Source organism: Narcine bancroftii, chromosome 10, assembly GCF_036971445.1.
Source record: "Narcine bancroftii isolate sNarBan1 chromosome 10, sNarBan1.hap1, whole genome shotgun sequence".
NCBI classification, from domain to species: Eukaryota; Metazoa; Chordata; class Chondrichthyes; order Torpediniformes; family Narcinidae; genus Narcine; species Narcine bancroftii.
The window spans coordinates 54,655,508-54,680,478 of record NC_091478.1 but is presented as its reverse complement, the minus strand read 5'-3'; the positions used below and the strand labels follow the sequence as shown (position 1 = coordinate 54,680,478).

At 47.7% G+C, this 24,971-nt stretch overlaps 1 protein-coding gene across 1 annotated transcript in view; it reads right to left on the bottom strand.

Moving 5' to 3' along the window:
- Window positions 1-14,826: 14,826 nt before the first annotated feature.
- LOC138743825 (purine nucleoside phosphorylase-like) overlaps window positions 14,827-24,971 on the bottom strand; it is a 30,222-nt gene continuing 20,077 nt past the window's right edge. The window contains 2 exon segments of the mRNA XM_069899426.1: window positions 14,827-15,026; window positions 19,844-20,034. Coding sequence (XP_069755527.1) covers window positions 14,827-15,026; window positions 19,844-20,034 — 391 coding nt within the window.

Genomic DNA, 24,971 nt, shown 5'->3' with positions numbered 1-24,971 from the left:
GATACAAGAAGATGGCCAGACAATTGCTCAGTACATGACGAGACTACGCCAGCTAGCTGATGGATGCAATTACATGCCAGCTGATTTGGACAACCAATTACTGGATCAAGTCGTACAGCACTGCAGATCAGATAAACTCAGAAGACGTCTACTGGAAAGAGGGAGTGAGTTGGAACTCACCGATGCTTTAACCATTGCTGCTGCATTAGAGGCTGTTGAAGGCAATTTCATACCATGACCCTGAAAGACAACTCAAGCCAGCAAATTAAGAGGCTCTCACATCGCCATAATCAGCCAAGATATACGCCGACACAGGACGTGGAGTGTTATTGATGTGGAAACCGAGGTCACTTTGGAAAAGACCCATATTGCCCGGCCAAAGGCAAAGTTTGCAAAAAGTGTGGAGGTAAGGACCACTTTGCAAAGAAGTGCAAAAGCAAGTCCAATGCAGACCAGAAGAGGAAGAGTACAACTTCCAAAGGCAAAGTCTGGGGGAAAGGAAAGTATCCTGGAAAGAAAGATACCATTCGCCAGATAGACGGTGACGATGATGATACCCAGGAGGGACAGAGTTGTTACCAATTTACGTTGAATGAAGTACATCATGAGAAAGTCCCAGTGATCATTGGTGGAGTGACAGTTCAGGTCATTGTAGACTCAGGCAGTGACAGTAATGTGATTGATCGACATTTATGGGAGAAGTTGAAAAGGAAAAAGATCATCTGTACCTCAAAGAAGTGTTCCAAGAAACTGTATCCATAGACAGCAACCAAGCCATTGCAGACCATTGGATGTTTTACTGCAACTGTTGAAGCTGGAGATAAGTACACCGAAGCAGAGTTTATGGTCATAGAAGAGAGGGGAGAACCATTGTTGAGTAGAAGCACAGCGCAAGACCTGGCAATACTTCATATTGGAGCTTGTGTCAATTCAATTCAGTCATACGAGGATATGAAGCAAGAATTCCCCGCAGTCTTCCAAGGAGTAGGAAAGCTGAAAGGTCGACAATTGAAGCTAGCGGTAGATGAAACGGTCAAACCCAAGGCACAACCAATGCTCCGAACTCCGTTTGGACTTCGTGGGAAAGTCGAAGCCAAAATTAAAGAATTGATCGAACAAGACATTATTGAACCGGTGGAACATTCGACACAATGGGTCAGCCCAGTAGTGATTGTGCCCAAACCAAAGGGTGACATAAGACTATGTGTTGACATGAGAATGGCCAATGAAGCTATAATTAGAGAACGACACCCTATACCAACAGTGGAGGAAATACTTCAAGAACTAACTACCAGCAAGGTATTCTCAAAAATTGATCTGAAATGGGGCTATCATCAATTAGAGCTGGATCCTGGTTCCCAAGATGTAACTACATTTGTGACTCACTGTGGATTGTATCGTTACAAGAGACTATCATTTGGAATTAATGCAGCTTCGGAGATCTACCAGTATGAAATCCATCGAGTGATTCAAAGCATTCTTGGAGTTGCCAACATTTCTGACGACATCATAGTCCATGCACCAACGAAGGAAGAGCATGACAAATGGTTGAGGCGTGTACTATCTAGACTACAGGAGGCAGGCCTTACCGTGAATGGAAACAAGTGCCAGTTCGGTGTGTCAGAAATGGACTTCATGGGACACAGACTTACACGGAAAGGACTAAACCCTGCAGAGGCCAAGGTGAAAGCTATTGCAGAGGCACGTGGACCTCAGAACGCAACAGAGGTGAGGAGTTTCCTAGGATTAGTCAATTTTTGTGCAAAGTTCATTCCTAATTTCGCTACAGTGGCAGAACCACTAAGGAAACTAACCAGGTAAGGTGTACCATTTCATTTTGGATCTGAGCAGAAGAAAGCGTTCACAGCGCTGAAGCAAAGCCTGACAGATGCAAAAACTCTTGGATATTACGATCCGGCGGCATTAACCAAAGTCATAGCGGATGCCAGCCAAGTTGGTTTAGGAGCCGTGTTGGTCCAGATGCATGATGGAGGACCAAGAATCATTGCCTATGCCAGCAGATCGTTATCAGATGTGGAAAGAAGATACTCTCAGACAGAGAAAGAAGCACTCGGACTTGTATGGGCCTGTGAGAGGTTCCATGCATATTTATACGGCATTGAATTTGAACTCATCACAGATCATAAGCCATTAGAGGTGATCTATGCACCTAGATCCAAACCATGTGCCAGAATAGAGAGATGGGTACTCAGACTACAACCCTACAAATATAAAGTAATCCACATTGCAGGGAAAACAAACATTGCTGATCCGCTGTCCAGATTGGTGAAGGATGGATGTCCACAATCCAAGACAGAATTGGGAACAGAAACAGAGAGCTTTGTACGCTTCGTAGCTATTCAGGCGACACCGAAAGCTGTGACTATGAAGGAAGTCGAGAGAGAATCCGAACGTGATCCAGAACTCATGGAAGTAAGAGAATGCATACAGAGTGGACAATGGGACAAGTGTACTCACAAGGCTTACATTCCCATTAGAGACGAACTTTGTTGCATCGGACAGTGTGTATTAAGAGGTTGCAGATTGGTGATACCGCAAAGATTGAGACCGAAGATCGTATCCTTAGCGCATGAAGGACACCTAGGTATTGTTGGTACCAAGCAAAACCTCAGGACCAAGGTATGGTGGCCAAGTTGTGATAAAGACGCCGAGAAATTTGTTAAAACTTGTCACGGATGTCAAATCACAAGTAGGAGTAATCCGCCAGAACTTCCGACAGGACCATGGATCGACGTAGCTGTTGATTTTCTTGGACCTTTACCGACGGGTGAATCAATTATGGTAGTGATGGATTACTACAGCAGATACTATGAGTACGTGGTGTTGAAGTCCACAACCACTGAAAAAACAATACAAGCGTTAGCAGAGATATTCGCAAGATATGGATTACCTGTTACATTATACTCTGACAATGGTCCACAATTCATTTCAGAGACATTTACGGAATACATGAGGACCACAGGTATCCACCATCATAAAGTAACTCCTAAAGGGCCGCAAGCCAACAGACAAAATCAGAGAGACAAAATCAGTCCATTGAAAAACGATTGAGGATTGCACACGCTGAAGGACAAAATTGGCGAGAAGCATTGCTATCTTATGTGGTTGTCTATCGAGCAACGCCTCATGCAACCACTGGAAAAAGTCCTGCAGAAGCATTTTTTGGGAGAAAAATCCACACAAAAATGCCAGAAATAAAGGAAATCCGAGACAACCAGGAGATGAGGGACCACGATGCTGAAAAGAAAGGTGCAGCAAAGCTGTACACAGATTCGAAACGTGGAGCCAAGTACTCAGACATCATGCCAGGAGATAATGTTCTAGTGAAGCATGAAACTGGTGGTAAGCTAGACACACCTTATTACCATCAACCCTATACTGTCGTATCCAGAAGTGGCAGTATGGAGACAGTCAATTCTCCGACTGGAGTCCTGTATAAGAGAAATGTCTCAGGTGTAAAAAGGTACCAGTCCAGAGATATATCGAGCGATGAGGTTGAAAGGCCAATACGAGATGCTGAAACTGAGAGACCTGATGATGTTCCAGAGGCAGTTACCAGCACTCCTGATGAAGTGACTAGAGCGCCAGAAACACCCGAAGCCGTGGCAAGCAGTATTTCCGATGCCGAGAGTGAACAACCGAGAAGCAACGACAATATCGCAGGCAGGCCGAAACGAAACCGGAAAGTGCCCAAACGATACGAAGACTTTGTGCCATAGTTTTAATAAGAACTTTGGGACAGTATTTTAATCTTATATCATAAAGTGCATGTATGAATGCTGTAGGAAGTAAATTTTATGTAGTTGAGTTAAAGTATTACCATTAGTTACGATGTTTGTATGTTTCCGAGGAATATTGGTAAGTGAAGGTAAAGTTTATTTCTGATTAAAGGAGGGATGTCATGATAATGAATATGTATGAGATGTACCGGAAGTCACGTGGTAGGAGAGAGAGATAAGAACACAGGCAGGAGAACAAAGGAAACCGGAGAATAAAAAGACACTAAGAAGTTTACCTGATAAACTTGTGTTTAATGTTTTATTAACTTCACATTTCAGGCCACAAATGTGACAGGGCCAACCATTATAAAACCAGTGGAACTGCACCGATCACAGAGGTGAAGAGAACCACCCGACCGTCTGAGCCTCTAGGACAGTGGTTCTCAACCATCCCTTTCCACCCACATCCCACCTAAGTATTCCCTGTTCCATCGGTGCTGTGATTAGTAAGGGGTTGAGGGGTTGCTTAAGGTGAGATGTGGGTGGAAAGGAAAAAGTTTAAAAACCACTGTTTTAATCGTACCTCATTGTCTCATTATGTGCACAGTTTCATAACTCCAAAAGAAATGGGCCAATGACAATTTTTGTCAAGCAAAATATTTCAGTAACAACTGAGTCTAGAGCTGTGGTTCTCAACCTTCCCTTCCCACCCACATACCACCTTAAGCAATTCCTTACTAATCACAGAGCACCGATAGCATAGGGATTACTTAAAGTGGGATGTGAGGGGAAAGAAAAAGGTTGAGAATCATTCGGTTAGATCCTAAATGCAGCAACTCTCACTTCTCTGCATTAAATTCCATTAACCATTCTTCTGCCCACCCATCCAATGAATCAAGATCCTGCTGCAATCTTTGACAATTGTCTTCACTACCTACAATACCAGATACTTTAGCGTCATCTGCAAACTTGCAAAACATGCCAAGTATGTTTTCATCTTAGTCATTGATACAGGTGACCAACAGCAATGGCACAAGCTCCGAACCCTGTAACAAACCATTAGTCACAGGCCTCCAGTCCAAAACACAACCTCCCTCCATCACCCTCTGCTTTCTACAATAAAGCCAATTTTCAATGCATTCTGCAACCTTGCCTTGAATGCCCAAGTGATCTAAACTTCCACATCAGCCCACCAGGTGGAAACAAACACCGACACCGACCATTTGTGGAGTTTGCTGAGGTTGTCTCTCCAATAAACAAAGCAGATTCCAAATAAAATCTTCTCCCTTTCCAACATGTAAAGGTGGGCAGAGTGTTTGACACGCGACCTTCATTGGGCAGGGTTCAGAGAACAAAGATGGGGAACTCATGATTGAAGACATTAGTGAGACATCACTTGGAGAACTGAGTGCAATTCTGGTCACCTAGCTGAAGGAAAGACATCAATACATCAAAGTGTGTGCTGAGGCAACTCACCAGAATGTTGCTGGAGGGATTGAGCTCCAGGATCTTTATTCTCCAGAGCATAGGAAGCTGGGGGTGATCTTACAATGGTTATAAAACCATGAGGGCCACAGCTAAAGGGAATTCATGGAATCTATTTCCCAGCATAGACCATTGTGGAGTGAAACACAATATCCTGCAGACGCTGTGATTGTAGTAAAACACAAATGCTGGAGGATCTCAGCTGGTCTCGCAGCCTCCATCAGAGGTAAAGGTACATTGCCGACGATTTGGGCCCGAGCCTTTTCTTCAACGTCGGGCTCAGGCCTGAAATGTTATATATTTACCTCCCATGGATGCTGCGAGACCAGCTGAGTTCCATCAGCATTTCTGTGTTAAAGTTACTCTAGAATTCGAGGGCAGAGGTTTAATGTGAGAGAGGAGAGAATTAAGATGGAGCTGAGGGTACCTGGAAAAAGCTGCCAGAAAAATTGTCAAATTTGTCGGCATGGATGAGTTGGGCCGAAAGGCCTGTTCTATGCTGTTCAGCTCTATAATTAACACTGAAGCTCAGTGTTACTTTGAGATTTTCTTTCTTCTTTGGCTTGGCTTCGCGGACGAAGATTTATGGAGGGGGTAAAAAGTCCACGTCAGCTGCAGGCTCGTTTGTGGCTGACCAGTCCGATGCGGGACAGGCAGACACGATTGCAGCGGTTGCAAGGGAAAATTGGTTGGTTGGGGTTGGGTGTTGGGTTTTTCCTCCTTTGCCTTTTGTCAGTGAGGTGGGCTCTGCGGTCTTCTTCAAAGGAGGCTGCTGCCCGCCAAACTGTGAGGCGCCAAGATGCACGGTTTGAGGCGTTATCAGCCCACTGGCGGTGGTCAATGTGGCAGGCACCAAGAGATTTCTTTAGGCAGTCCTTGTACCTTTTCTTTGGTGCACCTCTGTCACGGTGGCCAGTGGAGAGCTCGCCATATAATACGATCTTGGGAAGGCGATGGTCCTCCATTCTGGAGACGTGACCCATCCAGCGCAGCTGGATCTTCAGCAGCGTGGACTCGATGCTGTCGACCTCTGCCATCTCGAGTACCTCGACGTTAGGGGTGTGAGCGCTCCAATGGATGTTGAGGATGGAGCGGAGACAACGCTGGTGGAAGCGTTCTAGGAGCCGTAGGTGGTGCCGGTAGAGGACCCATGATTCGGAGCCGAACAGGAGTGTGGGTATGACAACGGCTCTGTATACGCTTATCTTTGTGAGGTTTTTCAGTTGGTTGTTTTTCCAGACTCTTTTGTGTAGTCTTCCAAAGGCGCTATTTGCCTTGGCGAGTCTGTTGTCTATCTCATTGTCGATCCTTGCATCTGATGAAATGGTGCAGCCGAGATAGGTAAACTGGTTGACCGTTTTGAGTTTTGTGTGCCCGATGGAGATGTGGGGGGGCTGGTAGTCATGGTGGGGAGCTGGCTGATGGAGGACCTCAGTTTTCTTCAGGCTGACTTCCAGGCCAAACATTTTGGCAGTTTCCGCAAAGCAGGACGTCAAGCGCTGAAGAGCTGGCTCTGAATGGGCAACTAAAGCGGCATCATCTGCAAAGAGTAGTTCACGGACAAGTTTCTCTTGTGTCTTGGTGTGAGCTTGCAGGCGCCTCAGATTGAAGAGACTGCCATCCGTGCGGTACCGGATGTAAACAGCGTCTTCATTGTTGGGGTCTTTCATGGCTTGGTTCAGCATCATGCTGAAGAAGATTGAAAAGAGGGTTGGTGCGAGAACACAGCCTTGCTTCACGCCATTGTTAATGGAGAAGGGTTCAGAGAGCTCATTGCTGTATCTGACCCGACCTTGTTGGTTTTCGTGCAGTTGGATAATCATGTTGAGGAACTTTGGGGGACATCCGATGCGCTCTAGTATTTGCCAAAGCCCTTTCCTGCTCACGGTGTCGAAGGCTTTGGTGAGGTCAACAAAGGTGATGTAGAGTCCTTTGTTTTGTTCTCTGCACTTTTCTTGGAGCTGTCTGAGGGCAAAGACCATGTCAGTGGTTCCTCTGTTTGCGCGAAAGCCGCACTGTGATTCTGGGAGAATATTCTCAGCGACACTAGGTATTATTCTATTTAGTAGAATCCTAGCGAAGATTTTGCCTGCAATGGAGAGCAACGTGATTCCCCTGTAGTTTGAGCAGTCTGATTTCTCGCCTTTGTTTTTGTACAGGGTGATGATGGTGGCATCACGAAGATCCTGAGGCAGTTTACCTTGGTCCCAACAAAGCTTGAAAAACTCATGCAGTTTGGCATGCAGAGTTTTGCCGCCAGCCTTCCAGACTTCTGGGGGGATTCCATCCATACCTGCTGCTTTGCCACTTTTCAGTTGTTCGATTGCCTTATATGTCTCATCCAGGGTGGGAACCTCATCCAGCTCTAGCCTTAGGGGCTGTTGAGGGAGCTGGAGCAGGGCGGAATCTTGGACTGAGCGGTTGGTACTGAAAAGAGATTGGAAGTGAGATAGCACTTAAAATAATATCAGGTTTGAACTCTTCAAAATCTATCTCTTTGAGGAGCCTGAAATTAAAACTCAGAACTGATTTCATTGCGTGTCAGTTCAGTTAATTTCTGTCACAAATGATTTTGATCTTCTTTTTATTTATTTTTTCCTGAACATATCTGGCTGTTTCCCGAGGGGGTTCTGACAACCTTTCGTCTTCTGACCATCAATTTCTCGATAATGGAAGTGTGCGAATCTCAATCTGCCTTGCTGAGGGTTTTAATTCCTCCTGTTCCATCTGGTCTGACTACAAACACATCAGGCCATGAAGAGGCTGCCCAGTGGCTGCAGTGTCTCAGCTCCAGGGTCTCCAGAGTCATAGGCTCCATCCTGTCTCCAGGCACTGCCTGTGTGGAGTTTGCATGTTCTGCCTGCGACTGTGCGGGTTTTCCTTGGGGGCTCCAGTTACCTCCCACATCCCAATGATGTGCATCCAGGTTAACTGAGAGGCAGGAGAATTGGGGCAAGTTGTCGGGGATGTGAGAAAGAACACACTTCAAGGAAATAAGTGGAGATTTCTCTGTGATGAAATAGATGATGGGCCAAATGACTTCTTTTTGTCTTGTAAGAGAATATGAGAAAGTTTCAGACATCATGGCTTCTAGCCTTCGGGTGGGAGGGGAAAATGTCAAAGGGAGACACTTTTTTCACACAGAGGATGGTGGGTGCGGGAAACAAGTGCTAGAGGAAGCAGTAGAGGTGGGTACAATTGCAGCATTTAAAGATGGGTACATGGATAAGAAGAGGTTAGAGAGATTTGGATGGAATGCAGGAAAATGAATTTGGCTCATGTAAACCAGTTTGGCCAAAGTATAACTCTGTCAGTATGAAAGGCATGACGTTTTGGAGAGTTTGCAGAAGATTCTGGGGCTTTGGTTTGGTGGGCAGACCAGCCAAATTTGGTGCAGAGGAGGTGGTGAGGAGATGTGATGGGGAGGGATTTCACATCATGGGGTGGGGGGGTGGTGGAAATAGACAGTGCAGCCCCCTACTTGCGCACACACCAATCCGAAGCATGTGCAATAATAATGTGGGGGAGCCATGCCCCTGCCATACACAGCTCCCCCAGTCACAGTCAGATTCACCTGCCTCACCACCATTTGGGGCCCCAAACAATCCTTCCAGGTAAAACAACGCTTCACTTGTGAATCTGCAGGTCCACACCTTTCAACATTCAAAATGTTTTAATGCGATCCCTCCCCATTCCTAAATTCCAACAAGTACAGGCAAAGGGCTCTTCATATGACAACCCTTTCATTCCCAAAATCATCCTTGTGAACCTCCTCTGAACCCTCCCAATCATTAATACGTCCTTTCTTAAATGAGCCCAAAACTGCCCACAATACTCCAAATGAGGCCTCACCTAGAGGACCATCCCTTCTCTTAGATTCTATTTCTCTGGAAATGAACACCAGTGTTGCATTTGCCTTCTTCACCACTGACTCAACCTCCAAGTTCACCTTCAGGTTATCCTGCATGAGGGCTTCCAGGTCCCTTTGCATCTGTGGATTTTCAATTCTCTTCCCATTTAGAAAATAATCTGCCCATTTATTTTTTCTACCCAAGTGCATGACCGTACACTTTCCAATATTGTATTCCATTTGCCACTTCTCTGACACATACTCTTCTTATCCATGTACCCATCTTTAAATGCTGCAATTGTACCCACCTCTACTGCTTCCTCTAGCATCTGTTTCCTGCACCCACCACCCTCTGTGTGAAAAAGGTGTCCCCCTTTGACTTTCTTCCCTCCCACCCGAAGGCTTGAAGCCATGATGTGAAGTCTGAAACTTTCTCATATTCTCTTACAAGACAAAAGGAAGCCATTTGGCCCATCAAGTCTCTGTCATCGCAGAGAAATCTCCACTATTTCCCTGAAGTGTGTTCTTTCTCACATCCCCAACAACTTGAATGCACATCATTGGGATGTGGGAGGTAACTGGAGCCCCCAAGGGAAACCCGCACAGTTGCAGGCAGAACGTGCAAACTCCACAGGAGCCGGGGACCCTGGAGCTGAGATACAGCAGCGACTGGGCTGCCTCTTCATGGCCTGATGTAGTCAGAGCAGATGGAACAGGAGGGATTGAAACCCTCAGCAAGGCAGATTGAGATTCGCACACTTCCATTATCGAGAAACTGATGGTCAGAAGACGAAAGGTTGTCAGAACCCCCTCGGGAAACAGCCAGATGTATTCAGGAAAAAATAAATGAAAAGAAGATCAAAATCATTTGTGACAGAAATTAACTGAACTGACACGCAATGAAATCAGTTCTGAGTTTTAATGTCAGGCTCCTCAAAGAGATAGATTTTGAAAAGTTCAAACCTGATATTATTTTAAGTGCTGTCTCAAAGTAACACTGAGCTTCAGTGAATGATGTTTAATTATAGAGCTGAGCAGCATAGAACAGGCCTTTTGGCCCAACTCATCCGTGCCGACCAAGTCCTCTGCAGCCTCCATTTCCTCAACACTACCAGTCCATCTCCCCTCGTTCCATTGTGCAGACAGGAGGAATACTGGGAGATCATTTCATTGGGCACTTTTGATCTGCCCACTGCCACAGCAATGACCTCCCAGTGGGCCAACCATTTCAATTCCACACATTTCCTGCACTGGCACACCTGTCCCTGGCCCTCATGCACAGTGAAATCAAGGCCACCCGCAAATTGGAGGAACATATTTCAACTGGACACCCTCCAACCATCGACTACTCCAATTTCTGTTGACACCTTCCCATGAGTTCCCATCCCCTCTGCCTCCTTTTCACTGATCCCCACCTCCTCTCCGACCTTCTCTATTCGAAGAACCACCCTCCCCAATCATCTCAGCTCTTTTCTCTTCTACTCCCATCTGTATCCACCTTTTACCTCTTACCTGTGCTCCTCTCAGCTCTTATCTGTGCTCCTCTCCCTGCCCTTTCCTTTCTCCTCTGCCCTCCCCCTTCTTCTGTATTCAGGCCACTGCCTTGCAAAGGACTCAGGCCAAAATGTTGGTCCCCCTTTACTTCCTTTGGATGCTGCTTGAGCTGCTGAGTTTCTCCAGCATGTTTGTGTCTTGCATTCACCCCATTCTCTGTAGACACCATTTTTTAATTCATTGGTGGGATTCGATGCTTTGTTGAGCATCTGACGTTGGAGGTGACCAGCATGCCATCCTTCCACCTTGACTATTCATTCCCAGCACCACAGTCTATGAAAGGCTCGTTGCAGCTTGCATTGCCCAGGCCTCTCCCACACCACCTCCAAAAACTACAGCCGCTGCCACCACCAACGAGAAGCACAGCAGCTGCAGGGTGATGTACGCTGTCTCCCACTTGGAAACTGGTCGCTGATCTTGCTTCAGCATGAGGTCAGAATCCTGGGAAATGCCCCAGCGGGAGAACCTGCCACCACCAGCTTCTCCAGAACAGGTCAGGAGAGGGCTGGAAATACTGGGCTTGGCCATGATAGAAATGATGCCATTCTGGAGCTCAACTGAAATCTGATGCATCTCATTGGGTGGCTCATAGACCATAGGATGAACAGTTGTCCACAACAATCCCTTCCACTCCTCCTTCACATCCATAACCTTCTATTGGGTGTTGGTGGCCATGAAATCATTTCCCAAGGTCCCTGGCCAAGTGGGCAAGCGCGAAGGGCACATGATTTAATGGCTAGTGTGTGTGACTGTATTGCCTTTACCCGACACACACACATCGTGATGGCCTTGGTTCTGAGATAAGATGGGTAGCTCCAAAATAAAATTGCAACAGCAAGGAAAATCTTTGTTAAACCCTTTTTTGAAGAGCCACCCGTCCAAATGTGACACGTTGCAGTCATCCTTACTTCAACCACTGCACCCACCCCCGTGTAAAAATGTTCCCCCTCAGGTTCCTGTAAATCCGTCCCCTCCACCTTCAACCTACATCCTCTGGTTACTGACTCCCTGACTCTGGGCAAAAGGCTCGATGTGTTCATCCAGTTTATTCTTCTCCTTTAATCGGCAACACTTCTCTCCCAACGGATGGCCGCTTGTCCTACTGAATATTTCCAGGACTTTTGCTTGTTCCAATAAACACACCAAAATGAATTGGAGATTTCGAGTTTATTTGTCTGGTTATTTGCCTTTATATCTATTTATACAGTATTGCTTACAGGTTAGTATCAGAACATTCCATTGTCTCTGCTTTCAGGATTCCTGCGTAAAGAAACAGGGTTACAATGTAGCGTTACGGTAAAAAATAGGTGTAACAATAAACGCCCACCATTAGAGAGAATAGAAGAATGGAGCAGTAAATGTCAAGATACCTCAATAAACAGTGCAACAGTAAAGAATCACTATTACAGCCAGTGTTACAGGAAAGACGTCGTTGAGCTGGAGAGGGAGCAGAGAAGATTGCCGAGGATGTTGCCAGGACTCGGGGAGGGCTCGAGTCGGCTGGGGCTTTATCCCTTGGAGCGCAGGAGGCTGAGAGGTGATCTGATACAGGTGGACAGATTCACGAGAGGGTGAACGTAGAGCAGGGGAATCGGTAACCAGAGGACACGGGTTTAGGGTGAAGGGGGAAAGATTTAACAGGAACCTGAGGGATAATTTTTTTTCACACTCACTGAAGGTGGTGGATGTATGGAACGGGCTGCCGGAGGAGGTGATTGAAGCAGGTTCGATTGCAATGGTTAAGAAAAAAATTGGACGGATCCATGGATAGGACGGGTTTACGGGAAAACGGGCCAAATGCAGGCAAGTGGGATGAGCGTGGACCTGCTTCCATGCTGTATGACTTGAGACGTGATTCTCCCCACCCGAACCCCTTCCTCCAGCAGTTTGTTCCACTGCCCCCAGTGTGTGAAAGATGCCCCCCTTCCCCAGGTCCTGTTTAAATCTGGGTCTTCCAGTTTTAGGTTCACCTCCCCGGAGGACGAGACTGCGAGCATCCACGCTATCTCTGCCCCTCCTGATTTTCTCTATCAGTTGATAAAGCAGTTCACATAATCTCGTTACAAAGGGAGTCAGATCACTTCTCAAAGAGGAGAGATATTCAGCAGCTTGGCAGAGAGTAGGTGACACAATGTGATTTCTATCAGTTCATTGCTGAGACCCTGGGCGAACTGAGTGCAGGCAGCAACCTTCAGGAAGAATTGAACAACGGTTTACAGATCTTGGGGCTGAGTGTAGGATACAATCTCAGCAGGTCACGCAACGTCCAGAGGAAGTTAAAAAAGTGTCCGGCATTTCACGCCTGGGCCCTTCGTTCTGTGTATTACGGGAAGATACGCAAATAGGTAATTCCTAGAATACATCCGGAGCCACTCCACATCGGGCAGACTGGACGCAGGCTGGGGGATCGCTTTGCTGGCCACCTTTCCACTGTCCGCTTTACCCCCTCCCCGTCCCTTTCTCTGCCTATCGCTCTGTCCTGCATCTCCCCAACCCTTCATCACTTCTTTCTCCTATCAGAGTTACCCCCTACCCTTCCACTCCTACTTTCCCACCTGTATCCACATCTTACCCGTGAACCTGTACTCCTGCCCCTGGCCCTGCCCCTTGTCCCTACCCCCCGTACTTTTTATTTAGGTGGCTGCCTATTTGGAGCTTCTACCTGACGAAGCGTTGGCGACCCGTTACTTTGCCTGCATGCAGCATGACCTGCTGAGTTTCTCCAACACATTAATGTGCGCAGTTAATTTCCAAATGTCCAATATTGACTGCAGCCCTCCCGCTCCTGCTCTGAGAGCAGGTGGGGGAGGGCTGAAAGTGAACAGGCTGCTCGCAAGGTTGATCACTTCAGCAGCAAAGAGACAGTCCATTCCCTGAGCCGTCCACTGCCTGACTCACTCAGCCTCAGTGGAGTTCAGAACTTCCCACCACATTGGCGAGCTCCCAGCTCCAGACAGTCTCCGTGCACAGGTCGAGGCAGGGCTCCGCGAACTGGACAGGCCGAGGGCGGGCGATCCGTGAGGGAGAGGTGTGCGCCAATGGCCATCACAAGGGTGGTAAAAGCTAAGGTTCGGGGAGTCACTTTATGGATGAATGCGGGCAGAGGCTTAGTCTAGTTTCCTGAGTAGGACATGAGGAGAAGGTACAGACGGCGCAGGGTTCAAAGCCCGGTGTGGACTGGAGATGATGATCAGAGACCTAGGCAGGAGTGACAATGAAGTCTCGAGAAGAAAGGCAGAAAAGTCTTCCAGAAGAACTGTCAGAGACATCAGCGGCAATAATCAGGACACACAACGTTGCACAAGAAACAGTCCAAGGGTGGAGCTCCCTAAAAGCCGCCAACCCGTCCGGAGCCAGCCAGATATCTCATGTCGCAGCCAGGAGAACAAGCTAGAACAGTAAATCAAACACAGAACTGTTGCAAGTTAATCGTTGGCCGAAACATTGAAGCAGCCTGAGCACTAATAAAAATGAAGTACGAAACCTTTCGTTTTAACGTGTCAGTTGATACCCGCTAGAAGCCACAGGGTATCGAGAGAGCGAGGTTTGTATTGGGAGGGTGGAGCGTCCATGAAGTGGGCAGGGAATGCCTTGGTGGCTGGAGCGTGAATCTGGGGGGAGGGGGGGGGGTGGGTGAGAGTGCATTTTGGGTGGCTGGGTGGGCAGGTGGTGAATGGAGAAGGTGGCGTGTGCACGTGGGCAAGGTGAAAGGCATAATACATGTACAATAAATGAGTTGTGTACTGGTTGAGCACACACTGGATGGACTGTGCATGGAGTGCAAAACAGTGGATGGCTTGTGTATAATGTGGTGGGCTCTGTATATGATAGAGGGATATGTACACACTGGTGGGCTGTGTAGGGGGTGTGTGGTGATGGGGAGGGCTGGGTAGGGGATGTGTGATGCTGGGGTGGGCTGTGTAGGGGTTTGCAGTGCTGGGGAGGGCTGTGTATGGGATGTGTGGTGCTGGGGTGGGCTGTTTAAGGGGTGTGTGGTGCTGGGATGGGCTGTGTATGGGGCAGTGGGCATAGCCGTGGGTAGGGTGTGTGGATGGGTCAGTGGGCATAGCTGTGGGTAGGGTGTGTAGATTGGTCAGTGAGCATAGCCGTGGGTAGGATGTGTGGATGGGTCAGTGGGCATAGGTGTGGGTAAGGCATGTGGACGGGTTAGTGGTCCTGCTGTGTGGTGGCCCAGCTTCACTTCATCTTCTCCACCACCCTGGCGACCAGCCCCTGCAGGACCTGTGCTCGTTCCTGGGCAACCTGCAGCACCTCCTGGTGCTCAGCCTGGACTGCGCTGTCATACTCCATAACAGACCGGTTGGTGTTAAGAGTGATGCCCAGTACTCTCATGCCCAAGTGCCTGGCAAGGACCACCTCTGGCACCGTGCTCATACCTGCAGAGGGAAACACTTTTAGCACCAGGCCACACCTAACTGTGTACAGGGAAACACCTGCCCCACCTGAGCCCAATCCCAGACCGGTCCTGGTCTGCACAACTCTAGGACAGGATCCTGAAGTCTGGCAGTTCTGTTGATAATGAGGAAGGACATACACTGTAAACTGGAGGACACTGAGGAGTGCAGTAGATACTAAGTTTCTTAAAATTGGGATCACATGAAGACCAGGTCATAACAAGAGCCTTTGGCACTTTGGCCCTTCATAAATCAAAGTGTTTAGTATGAGAGTTGAGGTGTTTGGTGAAATTGCGTAAGATAGTGGTGAGGCCAAATTTGGAGTATTTTGAGCAGATTTGGCCACCAAACTATGGGAAAGATATCAATAAAATTGAAAGATGCGGAGATTTGAGAAACTGAGTTGCAGGGACAGTTAATCAGGTTAGGACTTTATTCCTTGGAGTGCCAGAGAATGAAGGGAGATTGATTGAGGTTGTAGAAGGCATGCTACCGCAAAGGCTGGAAAGAGGATGCACACCCTGTATTTCCTTCAGCTTAGTCAATGAGGCCGTGGGGTCCTCTGGGTTCTTGGTGGTGGCCAAGAACTCCCCCAGTATCACCAACAGTGCGCCGTACACTATCTCAGCTCTGGAAGCATTGAAGTCCTCTTTCATCACAGTGCGGAACCTCGGGAGAACCCAGGGAACTCATTTGCCCAGTTCGGTCCCTTGAGCTGATCCATCAAGGCCATCTTTAGGTCCCTGTGGAACCACTTCACCAACCCTTTGGCCTGAGGGTGGTATGGTGGAGCTGGGTTCCTAAAGTGAACTGAACCTCTTTCAGAGGTTGTATGCTCTGGGACTCTGAACCTCGACATCCAGGTGTTAATCAGTGCCCTGGTGCAGGTCTCTATGGTTGAATTGGATAGCGGGATCACCTCTGGCCACCTCATGAAGTGGTTAATCAAGGTGAGGAGATATCTCACCCCACGGGAGACCGGTAGTGACCCGACAATGTCAATATGGACGTGGCTGAACCAATGTTGCGCTGGCTCAAAACTTTGGGGGGGGTGCAGGCTTTGACATGCATCTGCACTTTGGACGTTTGGCAAAGTGTGCAGGTCTTGGCCCACTGACTGACCTGTTTCTGGAGGCTGTGCCAGACGAACCTGCTGGCCACCATTTTGACAGAAGTCTTGATGGCTGGGTGTGCCAGGTTGTGCACCACATCTAAGTCCTGCCACCTCCATACTGCTGGCACCATGGGGCGGGGTTTTCCGGAGGAGATGTCGCAGAGTAGTGTCTGGTTACCAGGGCCAATTGTGACATCCCCCAGCTGGAGGCCAGAAACTGCTGTTTTGTATGCCAGGATCTCAGGGTCGTCCTGCTGTTTCTTGGATATGGCAGAATAGTCTATTTCCTGAGACAGGGCCTGGAGAGACTTAATCGTGGGACAGAACAGTGCCTCGGCCACCACATCGGTCTTACCCACGATGAGTTGGATGTCTGTGTTGACATGTATTATGAGAGGTGCCGCTTCTGCCTGGCCGACCACAGGTCAGACATTCTTTTGTGGAAGGCAAAAGTTAACAGTTTATGGTCCAAGAAGTGCTTGAATTGCCTGCTTTCCAGAAAATTCCAAAGGTGCCTGACTGCCAGGTACAGCGCCAATAGCTCCCGGTCAAAGGCATTGTATTTGAGTTCAGATGGCTGGAGGTGCCTGCTAAAGGAGGCCAGGGGCTGCCATTGCCCTTTGATGAATTGTTCCAGAACGTCCCCTACCACTGTGGTAGAGGCGCCTACTGTGAGAGCGGTGTAGAGCTCGTTGAAAGAACCAAAGACTTGTTGATCCAAACCAAGGCTTTTATTAGCAAAAGACAGGAGATCTTCACAGGTGGCCGACCAGTCCGGAATCATCCGACCTGGCTTGGGACACAACCCTTTAAGGCCCAGACAGTAGGCGTGGCTAAGGTCTCAGCAAATCGCTGGAAGCACAGTCATTACACTCTAGATACTGTAACTATATACATTGGTGATAGGTCTGTACTATCACAAGCGGTTGGCGCCTCTGGCCTGGGGTGTAACAGAGGGTGGTGTTGGCCAGAGCATCCTTGGAATGGGTCCGAGGCCTCATTGTCCAAGCTCATGTTTTTAGCCTTCCCCGTCATGAGTGCAAAAACGGCGCACATGATGCAAGCTGCTGCCGGTATGAATCGGTGATAAAAGTTAATCATACTGGTGAATTCTTGCAACCCCTTCACTGTGCGGGGTTTGGTGAAATGCCAAAAAGCCTCCACTTTTTCGGGCAGGGGTTTCGCTCTATACCTGTTGATTCTGTGCCCTAGGAAGTCGATAATTTCTAACCTGAACTGGCACTTAGCAGGGTTTATAGTTAGCCCTAATTCCTGCAGCCGGGCACTTTAGGTGGGCCGCATGCTCTGTTTTGTTGTGGCTGGCAATGGGAATATCGTCCAAATAGATGAATATAAGATCCTGGCCCACCACATTCATCAGCCTCTGGAAGGTCTGGGCTGCGTTCTTAAGTCTAAATAGCATTCTCAGGAATTCAAAGAGTCCGAAAGAGATAATGATGGCAGTTTTAGGGATGTAATTGGGATGGACTGGGACCTGATGATAACCCCTGATGAGAATGACTTTTGAAAAAACTTGTACCCCTTGTAAGTTAGTGGTAAAGTCTTGGATGTGTGACATGAGAAACCTGTCGGGTGTGGTGGCCTCGTTGAGGCAGCAATAATCACCACATGGCCTCCATCCTCCTGCTACCTTCAGAACCATGTGAAGGGGGGACATCCAGGGGCTGTCGGATCATTGCACTATCCCCAGCCCTTTCATTTTTTAACCTCCCCCTCGGCGAGGGTGAGCTTCTGGGGGGAAGGTGGCGCACTTTGGCATGGACCAGGTGAACTCATTGAGGATATGGTGCCTTACCTCTTGCTTCAACTCAGAAATGGAAAACTGTGGCGCCACGGTCAAAGAGTACTCTGCTAGAATCTACGGGAATGTGTTGACAGATGGAGTCGAGGTGGGAGGTAGGTAACTTGACTTCCCCCAGGGGCATGGTTTGAAAGTCCTGTAATGCACCAATTGTCACCCTTTAAGGTAGGGCCCACAGGCAGGAAGTCTGCTCTCAGGACCAGTTGCACCACCGCTGCAATCATGAATATCCACGTGAACTGGTTGCTGCTGAAGCGGTGGGGATGGTGCGGGTACCAAAGGTTCTTATGGTCATGCTGTTTGCTGCCCTCAGTGCTGGGCCCGGTTTGCCAATCCAGGAGTCGTAGGCCAAGGAGAGGGGAGAACACTTATTTTGGTGCCGATGTCCACAAGGAAGCACCTTCCTGAGAGAGAGTCCCATATGTGGAGAAGGCTGTCACGTTGGCCAACTGCCGCAGCCATTAACAATGGTTGACCATGGTGTTTCCCTGAAATGCGCAGGGTGGACGGCATTGATGGGCATACACACCCCATCGTTAGTGATAGTAACAGTATTGTTGGGTCGGGGGGTCCACGTGCCTCTCTGTTTGCTGTGGCCTTGTTGCCGGGTGTGTGGGGCCTAGTGATCTGCTCCACCGAGGCACCATTTTCTTTCTTCGCTATCCTGAGCACATCTACTGGGGCTGCGACTTTCCTTGGGTCGCTGAAGTCTTTGTCAATGAGCAAGAGTCAGATAGCTTCTGGCAGCTGCTCCAGGGAAATCTGCTCAAAGGGCAGGCAAGGCCTGTGTCCCTCAGCAAGGGTGAACATTTTGCTCATGAGGGTGGATGGAGCCCTGTCCCCCAAACCGTCCATATGTAGCAATCGGGCGGAGCGCTCGCGCCGTGAGATCCCGAAAGTGCAGGTTGATAGCTCCTTAAGGGCATCATATTTGCTTTGCTCTGGAGGCTGCTGTAGGAAATCGACAACCCTTTCTGCCGTGTCCTTGTTGAGCAAGCTCAGCACGTAGTAGTAACGTGTGTCATTGGTGTTGATCTGCCAAAGGTGGAACTGGGCCTTGGCATGTTTGAACCACACGTGTGGCTGCAACGCCCAGTATGTTGGCAGCTTCAACATAACCGCATGAAGTCATGTTCGGGTCCAACTGTTGGACCTGTCAGGGACACCAATGTAGCATGTGCACTACCACTGAGTATGGAAAGAAGACACACACTGAGGAGTTAAAGTTGAAGACTGATTTATTGCACTAGCTGCTCTGTTTATATTCACTCCTCACTGCTGATGTCAGGAGTGATGTCACAGCTGCGCAGATCTCCAACTGGGTGGTGTTCCCACTGTTGGTCACTGTTTAACGCTGTGTGGGTGGTTACCTGACACTAAAGTCATTGGCCCCCACAGGGTCTGCACAGTCATAAAGTTCGTCAGCCATTTTGTGTACCAGGTCACGTCCCAGTTAACGGGCCGATACAAGGTTTACATAATTATGATTGGTACTAAGAGAGTAAATGCAAGCAGGTTTTCTTTGCCGCAGTAGGGGTGAGACATAAACTAGATGACGCAAGTTAAGGGTGAAAGGTGAGAAGTTTGAGAGGAGTGAGTGTGGAATGAGCTGCCAGCTGAAGTGGTTAATGCCGGTTTAATTTGGAAATTTAAGAAAAATTTGGACAGGTACATGAATGGTAAGGCTAAATTCTGGCTGAAATTCAATGGGAGGGGGCACAAACTAGATGGGCCAAAGGGCCGCTTCTGTGCTGTAGTGCTCTATGGTTCTGTGGATGTGGTTGGAGGAGTTGAAGGCTATGGGCGGCATTAGCACAGAATTGGACGTTCTTTGTCTGTGGCACTGATCTTTCATGAACTCACCTACTGCGTCCACTCCCAGCATCCTCAGCATGCGGGACTCTGCCACGGTCTCGTACGAGGGTCCAGCAACCATGCAGTACACCCCCTCACGCATGAAGTCTCGGTACCCCTGCTCCGAGGCACTATCCAATACATGCTGGAGATAGCTCCGGTCATAAGCATCGGACATGCAGGGGAACCGTGTTCCAAACCTGAGGGCAAGGAAAGATGGTCAGTTCCAATGCATGTGGACCTCAACAACCTGCAAAACCCTCTGTAAAGTCTGTGGTGACATCCCCTTGAACCAGTGACAGTGAAGCAGACATAGTTAATGAGGCAGCCTCAACTGCTTCCTCACGCAGAGAATTCCACAGATCCACTGCTCTCTGGGAGAAGCAGTTCCTCCTCATCTCCATCTCAAACCTATTCCCCCAATCTTGAGGCAGAGTCCTCGTCTCACCTGCCAGTGCAAACAGCCTTCATGCCTCCATCCATTTCACTGTTTTATCAGTTTCTAAAATTTTCAGTCTTCATTGGGTCCAGGCCCAGGTGACTCAAGCTCTCCTTGTGGGTTAACCCTCTCACCTCTGCAATCAACCTGGTGAATCTCTGCTGCATCGCCTCCAAAGCCAGTAAACCTGTCACATGCAAGGAGCTGAGACAGCAGGTTTCACATGCTGCCCCCATACAGCTCCAAGTCGTTCCAGCACACCCATGAGGATATTTCCCTGTGTAACTCAATGTAAGGTATGGATGGCGTAGCAGTTAGTGCAACATCATTACAAGGCCAGTGATCGGGACTGGGCTTCGAATCCTACATGTTGGCACATTCTCCCTGTGTTTTCTATGGGTTTTCTCCAGGTGCCTCCCGCCATTCAAAAAAAATTAAAAGCAACGGTTAATTGGTGCATTTGGGGCAGCACGGACTTGTGTGCTGGAATGGCCTGTAACCAAGCTGTATGTCTAAATTAATTTAAATGTATAAATCCATAAATTGTAACTCAGGCAGGTAGCTGTACCATAAACAAAGTTCCCGTCGTCAGTGTGACCAGCAGCACCACTTCCACACCGTAAAACCCATCTGCAGCGAGATGGGGAGGGGCAGTGGTGGGTGGGGGGTCTTTAGGGTCAGTGATGTGAGAGTTAGGGGACTAGGGAGGGGTAAACTGGGCACTTGAGTTTCAGGCCAGGGCGTTTCTCCCTGGTGCGTCGGGGACAAAGGAGGGGCCTCGTCGAGATTTTTAATCACGAGGGGCATGCCCTTCAGCCCATGATGTTGTGCTGACCTATATTGCTGACCTATATTGCTCAACAGTGATATCATTCTTCCCTGCCTCTCAGGCATGGCCCTCAATTTTTCATCCATCCATGAGTCCTTTAAATTCCCCCCTATTGTACCAGCCTCCGCCAAATTCATTTACAGCACCTGATTGTGTAACCTGTCAAAACAGCATTCTCCAGTTCTTGCTGTGGCACTCTGCAAACACGCATGCAGACATACAGACAAACGATACAAATGTATAGTATGTACATACAAATATCAAAAAAATATATTATTGTTAAATCAATAGTAGAATTTCAGAAGGTTGTATGAGCAGTTCATCGCTTGTTCACCAGTCTCACTCCCATGGGAAGAAGCATTTTCTCTGCCTGGGTCTAGCTCTGACTCCTGATACCACTTTCCCGATAGGAGTAGCTGAAAGCTGCATACGGGGCGGTTGGGGTCCTCAATCATTTACTGAGACCTCTTTAGACAACAATCAGTAAATCATGTCAATGGAGAGGGTGGGGGGAGAGAGACCCCAGTGATCCTCTCTACTGCTCTGGATTGATCTCCGATCTGATGCTCTACTGCAACTGAACCACACTGGGTTGCAGCCGGCCAGGACACTCTTTATAGAACTCCCGCAGAAAGTTGACAGGTTGGTGGATGACAGCCTTGCCCACCTCAGTCTTCTCAGAAGTGCAGGCACTGTTACACCTTCCTGACAAGTGAGGAGATGTTGTGTGACCAGGATAGGCCACTCGTTAAGTGGACTCCGAGGAACTGATGTTCTCTACTCTACACTACTGAGGTATTAAGGTGTAGAGTGGTCATTCCTGGTTCTCCTGAAGTCATGATCATCTCCTTTGTCTTGTCCACATTGAGACTCAGGTTGTTATTCTCATGCCTTATTATGAGATTTCCCTCCTCTTCTCTGTAGTGCAGCTCATCGTTGTTGCTGACGAGGCCAACGACTGTTGTGTCATCTGCAAACTTGATGACTCTGTTGGAGCTAGATCTAGTGATGCAGTCGTGGGTCAGTAGCGTGAACAGGAGCGTCCTGAGCACACAGCCCTGAGGTGTGCCAGTGCTCAGTGTGACGGTGCTCGACCTTCTGCTGCTAAACCTGGACAGACTGTGGTCTTTCTGTTAGCAGCATCCTGGCGTATGAAGCATCGTTGACCAGGTGGGACTGGACAGAGTGGAGGGACAGACAAGGCTACAGCATTATTAGTGAAAAGGAGCGATGCAACGATACCTGGGTGTCGCTGTGCACCAGTCATGGGGGGATGGGTGGATTGTGGAAGGATGTTTTTTCAGACTGGAGGCCTGTGTCCATTACTCTAAATGACATTTGGACAGGTACACCGAAAGGAAAGGTTTCAAGGAACATGAGGGACTGGCTCAGGCAGATAATTTAGTCAACATGATGAAATTGGGCTGAAGGGCCTTTTTTGTGCTGTGAAACTCGACGACATCCTTCCACCTCTCAGTTTATTGCCCAGTTCATAGATTCAGATCAGATGTCAGGTTTATTGTCAGAGAACATACATGACATCACATACAACCCTGAGATTCTTTTTCCTGTGGTGAGCCAGAATTACCCCTAGTTGGTAGTGCAAAAAAACTGTACCCAGCCCAGAACTGCAAACAGATAACAAATGTAAATAAACTGATCAAGCAATAGAGAGAGAATTAAAAATATTAATATAGTGCACAGGTAAGAGTCCTTAAATGAATCCCTGATTGAGTATGTTGTTGAGCAGTCTAATGGTGGAGGGGTAGCAGCTCTTCCTGAACCTGATGGTACAAGTCTTGTGGCACTTGTACCTCTTTCCTGATGGCAACAGCAAGAACAGAGCACGTGCTGGGTGGGATGGATCCTTGATGATTGCTGCTGCTATCCGACGGCAGTGTTTCCTGTAGATGTTCTTGATGGCGGGAAGGGTTTTGCCTGTGAAGTCCTGGGCTGCATCCACTACATTTTGGAGGGCTTTACGCTCAGGGGTATTGGTGTTCCAATACCAGACCCTGACACACCCAGTCAGCTCACTTTCTGGCTGGTTGCAGCACTTTCTGGATATGGAGGGCAAGAATAAACTCCAGAGGGTTGTTAACTCGGCCTGCGACATCACAGGCACCAAACTTCACTCCATCGAGGGCATCTAATTGAGGGAGTGTCTTAAAAAAAACCACCTCTATCCTCAAAGACCCCCATCACCCAGGCCCTGTCCTCTTCACTCTTCTAGCATCGGGAAAATGTACAGGAGCTCTCAACAGTACAAGGACAACTTCTTCCCCGCTGCCATCAGATTCATGAATGACCAATGAACCAAAGACACGGCCTTATTTTAACTTTTTGTGCACTATTTTTATTCATTGTTGTAAGGTGGTTTATATAAATGTTTGTCCTAACCCTAACCCTAATGTGATGTTGAACAACAAATTTTGTGACTTGTTCATGACAATAAATTCTGATACCAAGATGTGATATTTCAACTCTGCTTCCCAGTCCGATTAATCTGGACAAACAATTATTTTCTCAGATGGGTTTCAGCATCAGCAAAAGGTGTAAATGGCAAGTTTTGCAATGAAGCACCTGAAAGATTTGGAGAATCAAGTTCCTTGCGCATGCGTGGAACTGAATTCATAGTTACTGACAAGCTTTGTTTTCATTAATTTAATTTAAATAGCCTGATTTCCCAATGGACGGCAAAATTAAAACCGCCAGCGGACAGAATATTTAAACAGGAGTAAGGCTGTATTTTCTAATGAATAAACTATCAAAATTTACCCATTCATCTCTCTTTTACTCCATCTTAAATTTGAATTTTACAAGTACTGTTTAAGAATCCGGAAAATCCAAAATTCCGGTCCAAACCCAATCCAGAGTTTAGGAATTCTTCTGTACATTCATAAATCCATGAAGCAAAGGAACAGAAATAGGCTATTCAGCCCATCAAACCTGAGCTGATCCATTTTCCCACTCAGCCCCACTGCCCAGCCTTTCCCCCATAACTTTTGATGCCCTGGCTAATCAAGAACTTCAATCTCTGCCTTAAATACACCCAATGACTTGGTCTCCAATTTATGGCAACAAATTCCATAGATTTACCACCCTCTGGCTGAAGAAATTTCTATACATCTCTGTTCTAAGTGGACGGCCTTCAATCTTGAAGTTGTACCTCTTGTCCTTGACTCTCCCACCATGGGAAACAACCTTTTTACATCTACACTGTCCATGCCTTTCAACATTCAAAATGTTTCAATGAGATCCCATCCTAAATTACAATTAATACTTGAAGTGAGGCCTTATAAAGCCTCAACATGACATCCCTGCTCTTATATTCTATTCCTCTTGAAATAAACCAGCATTGCATTTGCCTTCTTCACCACTGACTCAACCTGCACGAGGACTCCCAGGTCCCTTTGCATCTGGGAATATTCAATTTTCTCCCCATTAAGAAAATAGTCAGCTCGATTATATTTTTGTTCTACCAAAGTGCAAGACCGTACACTTTCCCACATTATATTTCATTTGCCAAGTCTCAGCCCATTTTCCTAATCTGTCTTAGTCCCCCGTGTTTCCTCTACACTACCTGCTCTTTTACCTCCCTTTGTCCCATCCACAAACATGGCCACAAAGCCATTTATTCCATAATCCAAATCATTAATATACAACATAAAAAGAAGTGGCCCCAACCTCGGCCCCTGTGGAACACCCCTAGCAACTGGAAGCCAATCAGAATATTCCAACTCTCTGCTTCCTGCCCATCAGTCAATACTCTACCCATGCTGGTATGATTCCTGTTATACTGTGGGCTCTTGTTAAACAGACTCATGTGCAGTACCTGGTCAAAGGCCTTCTGAAAATCCAAATACACA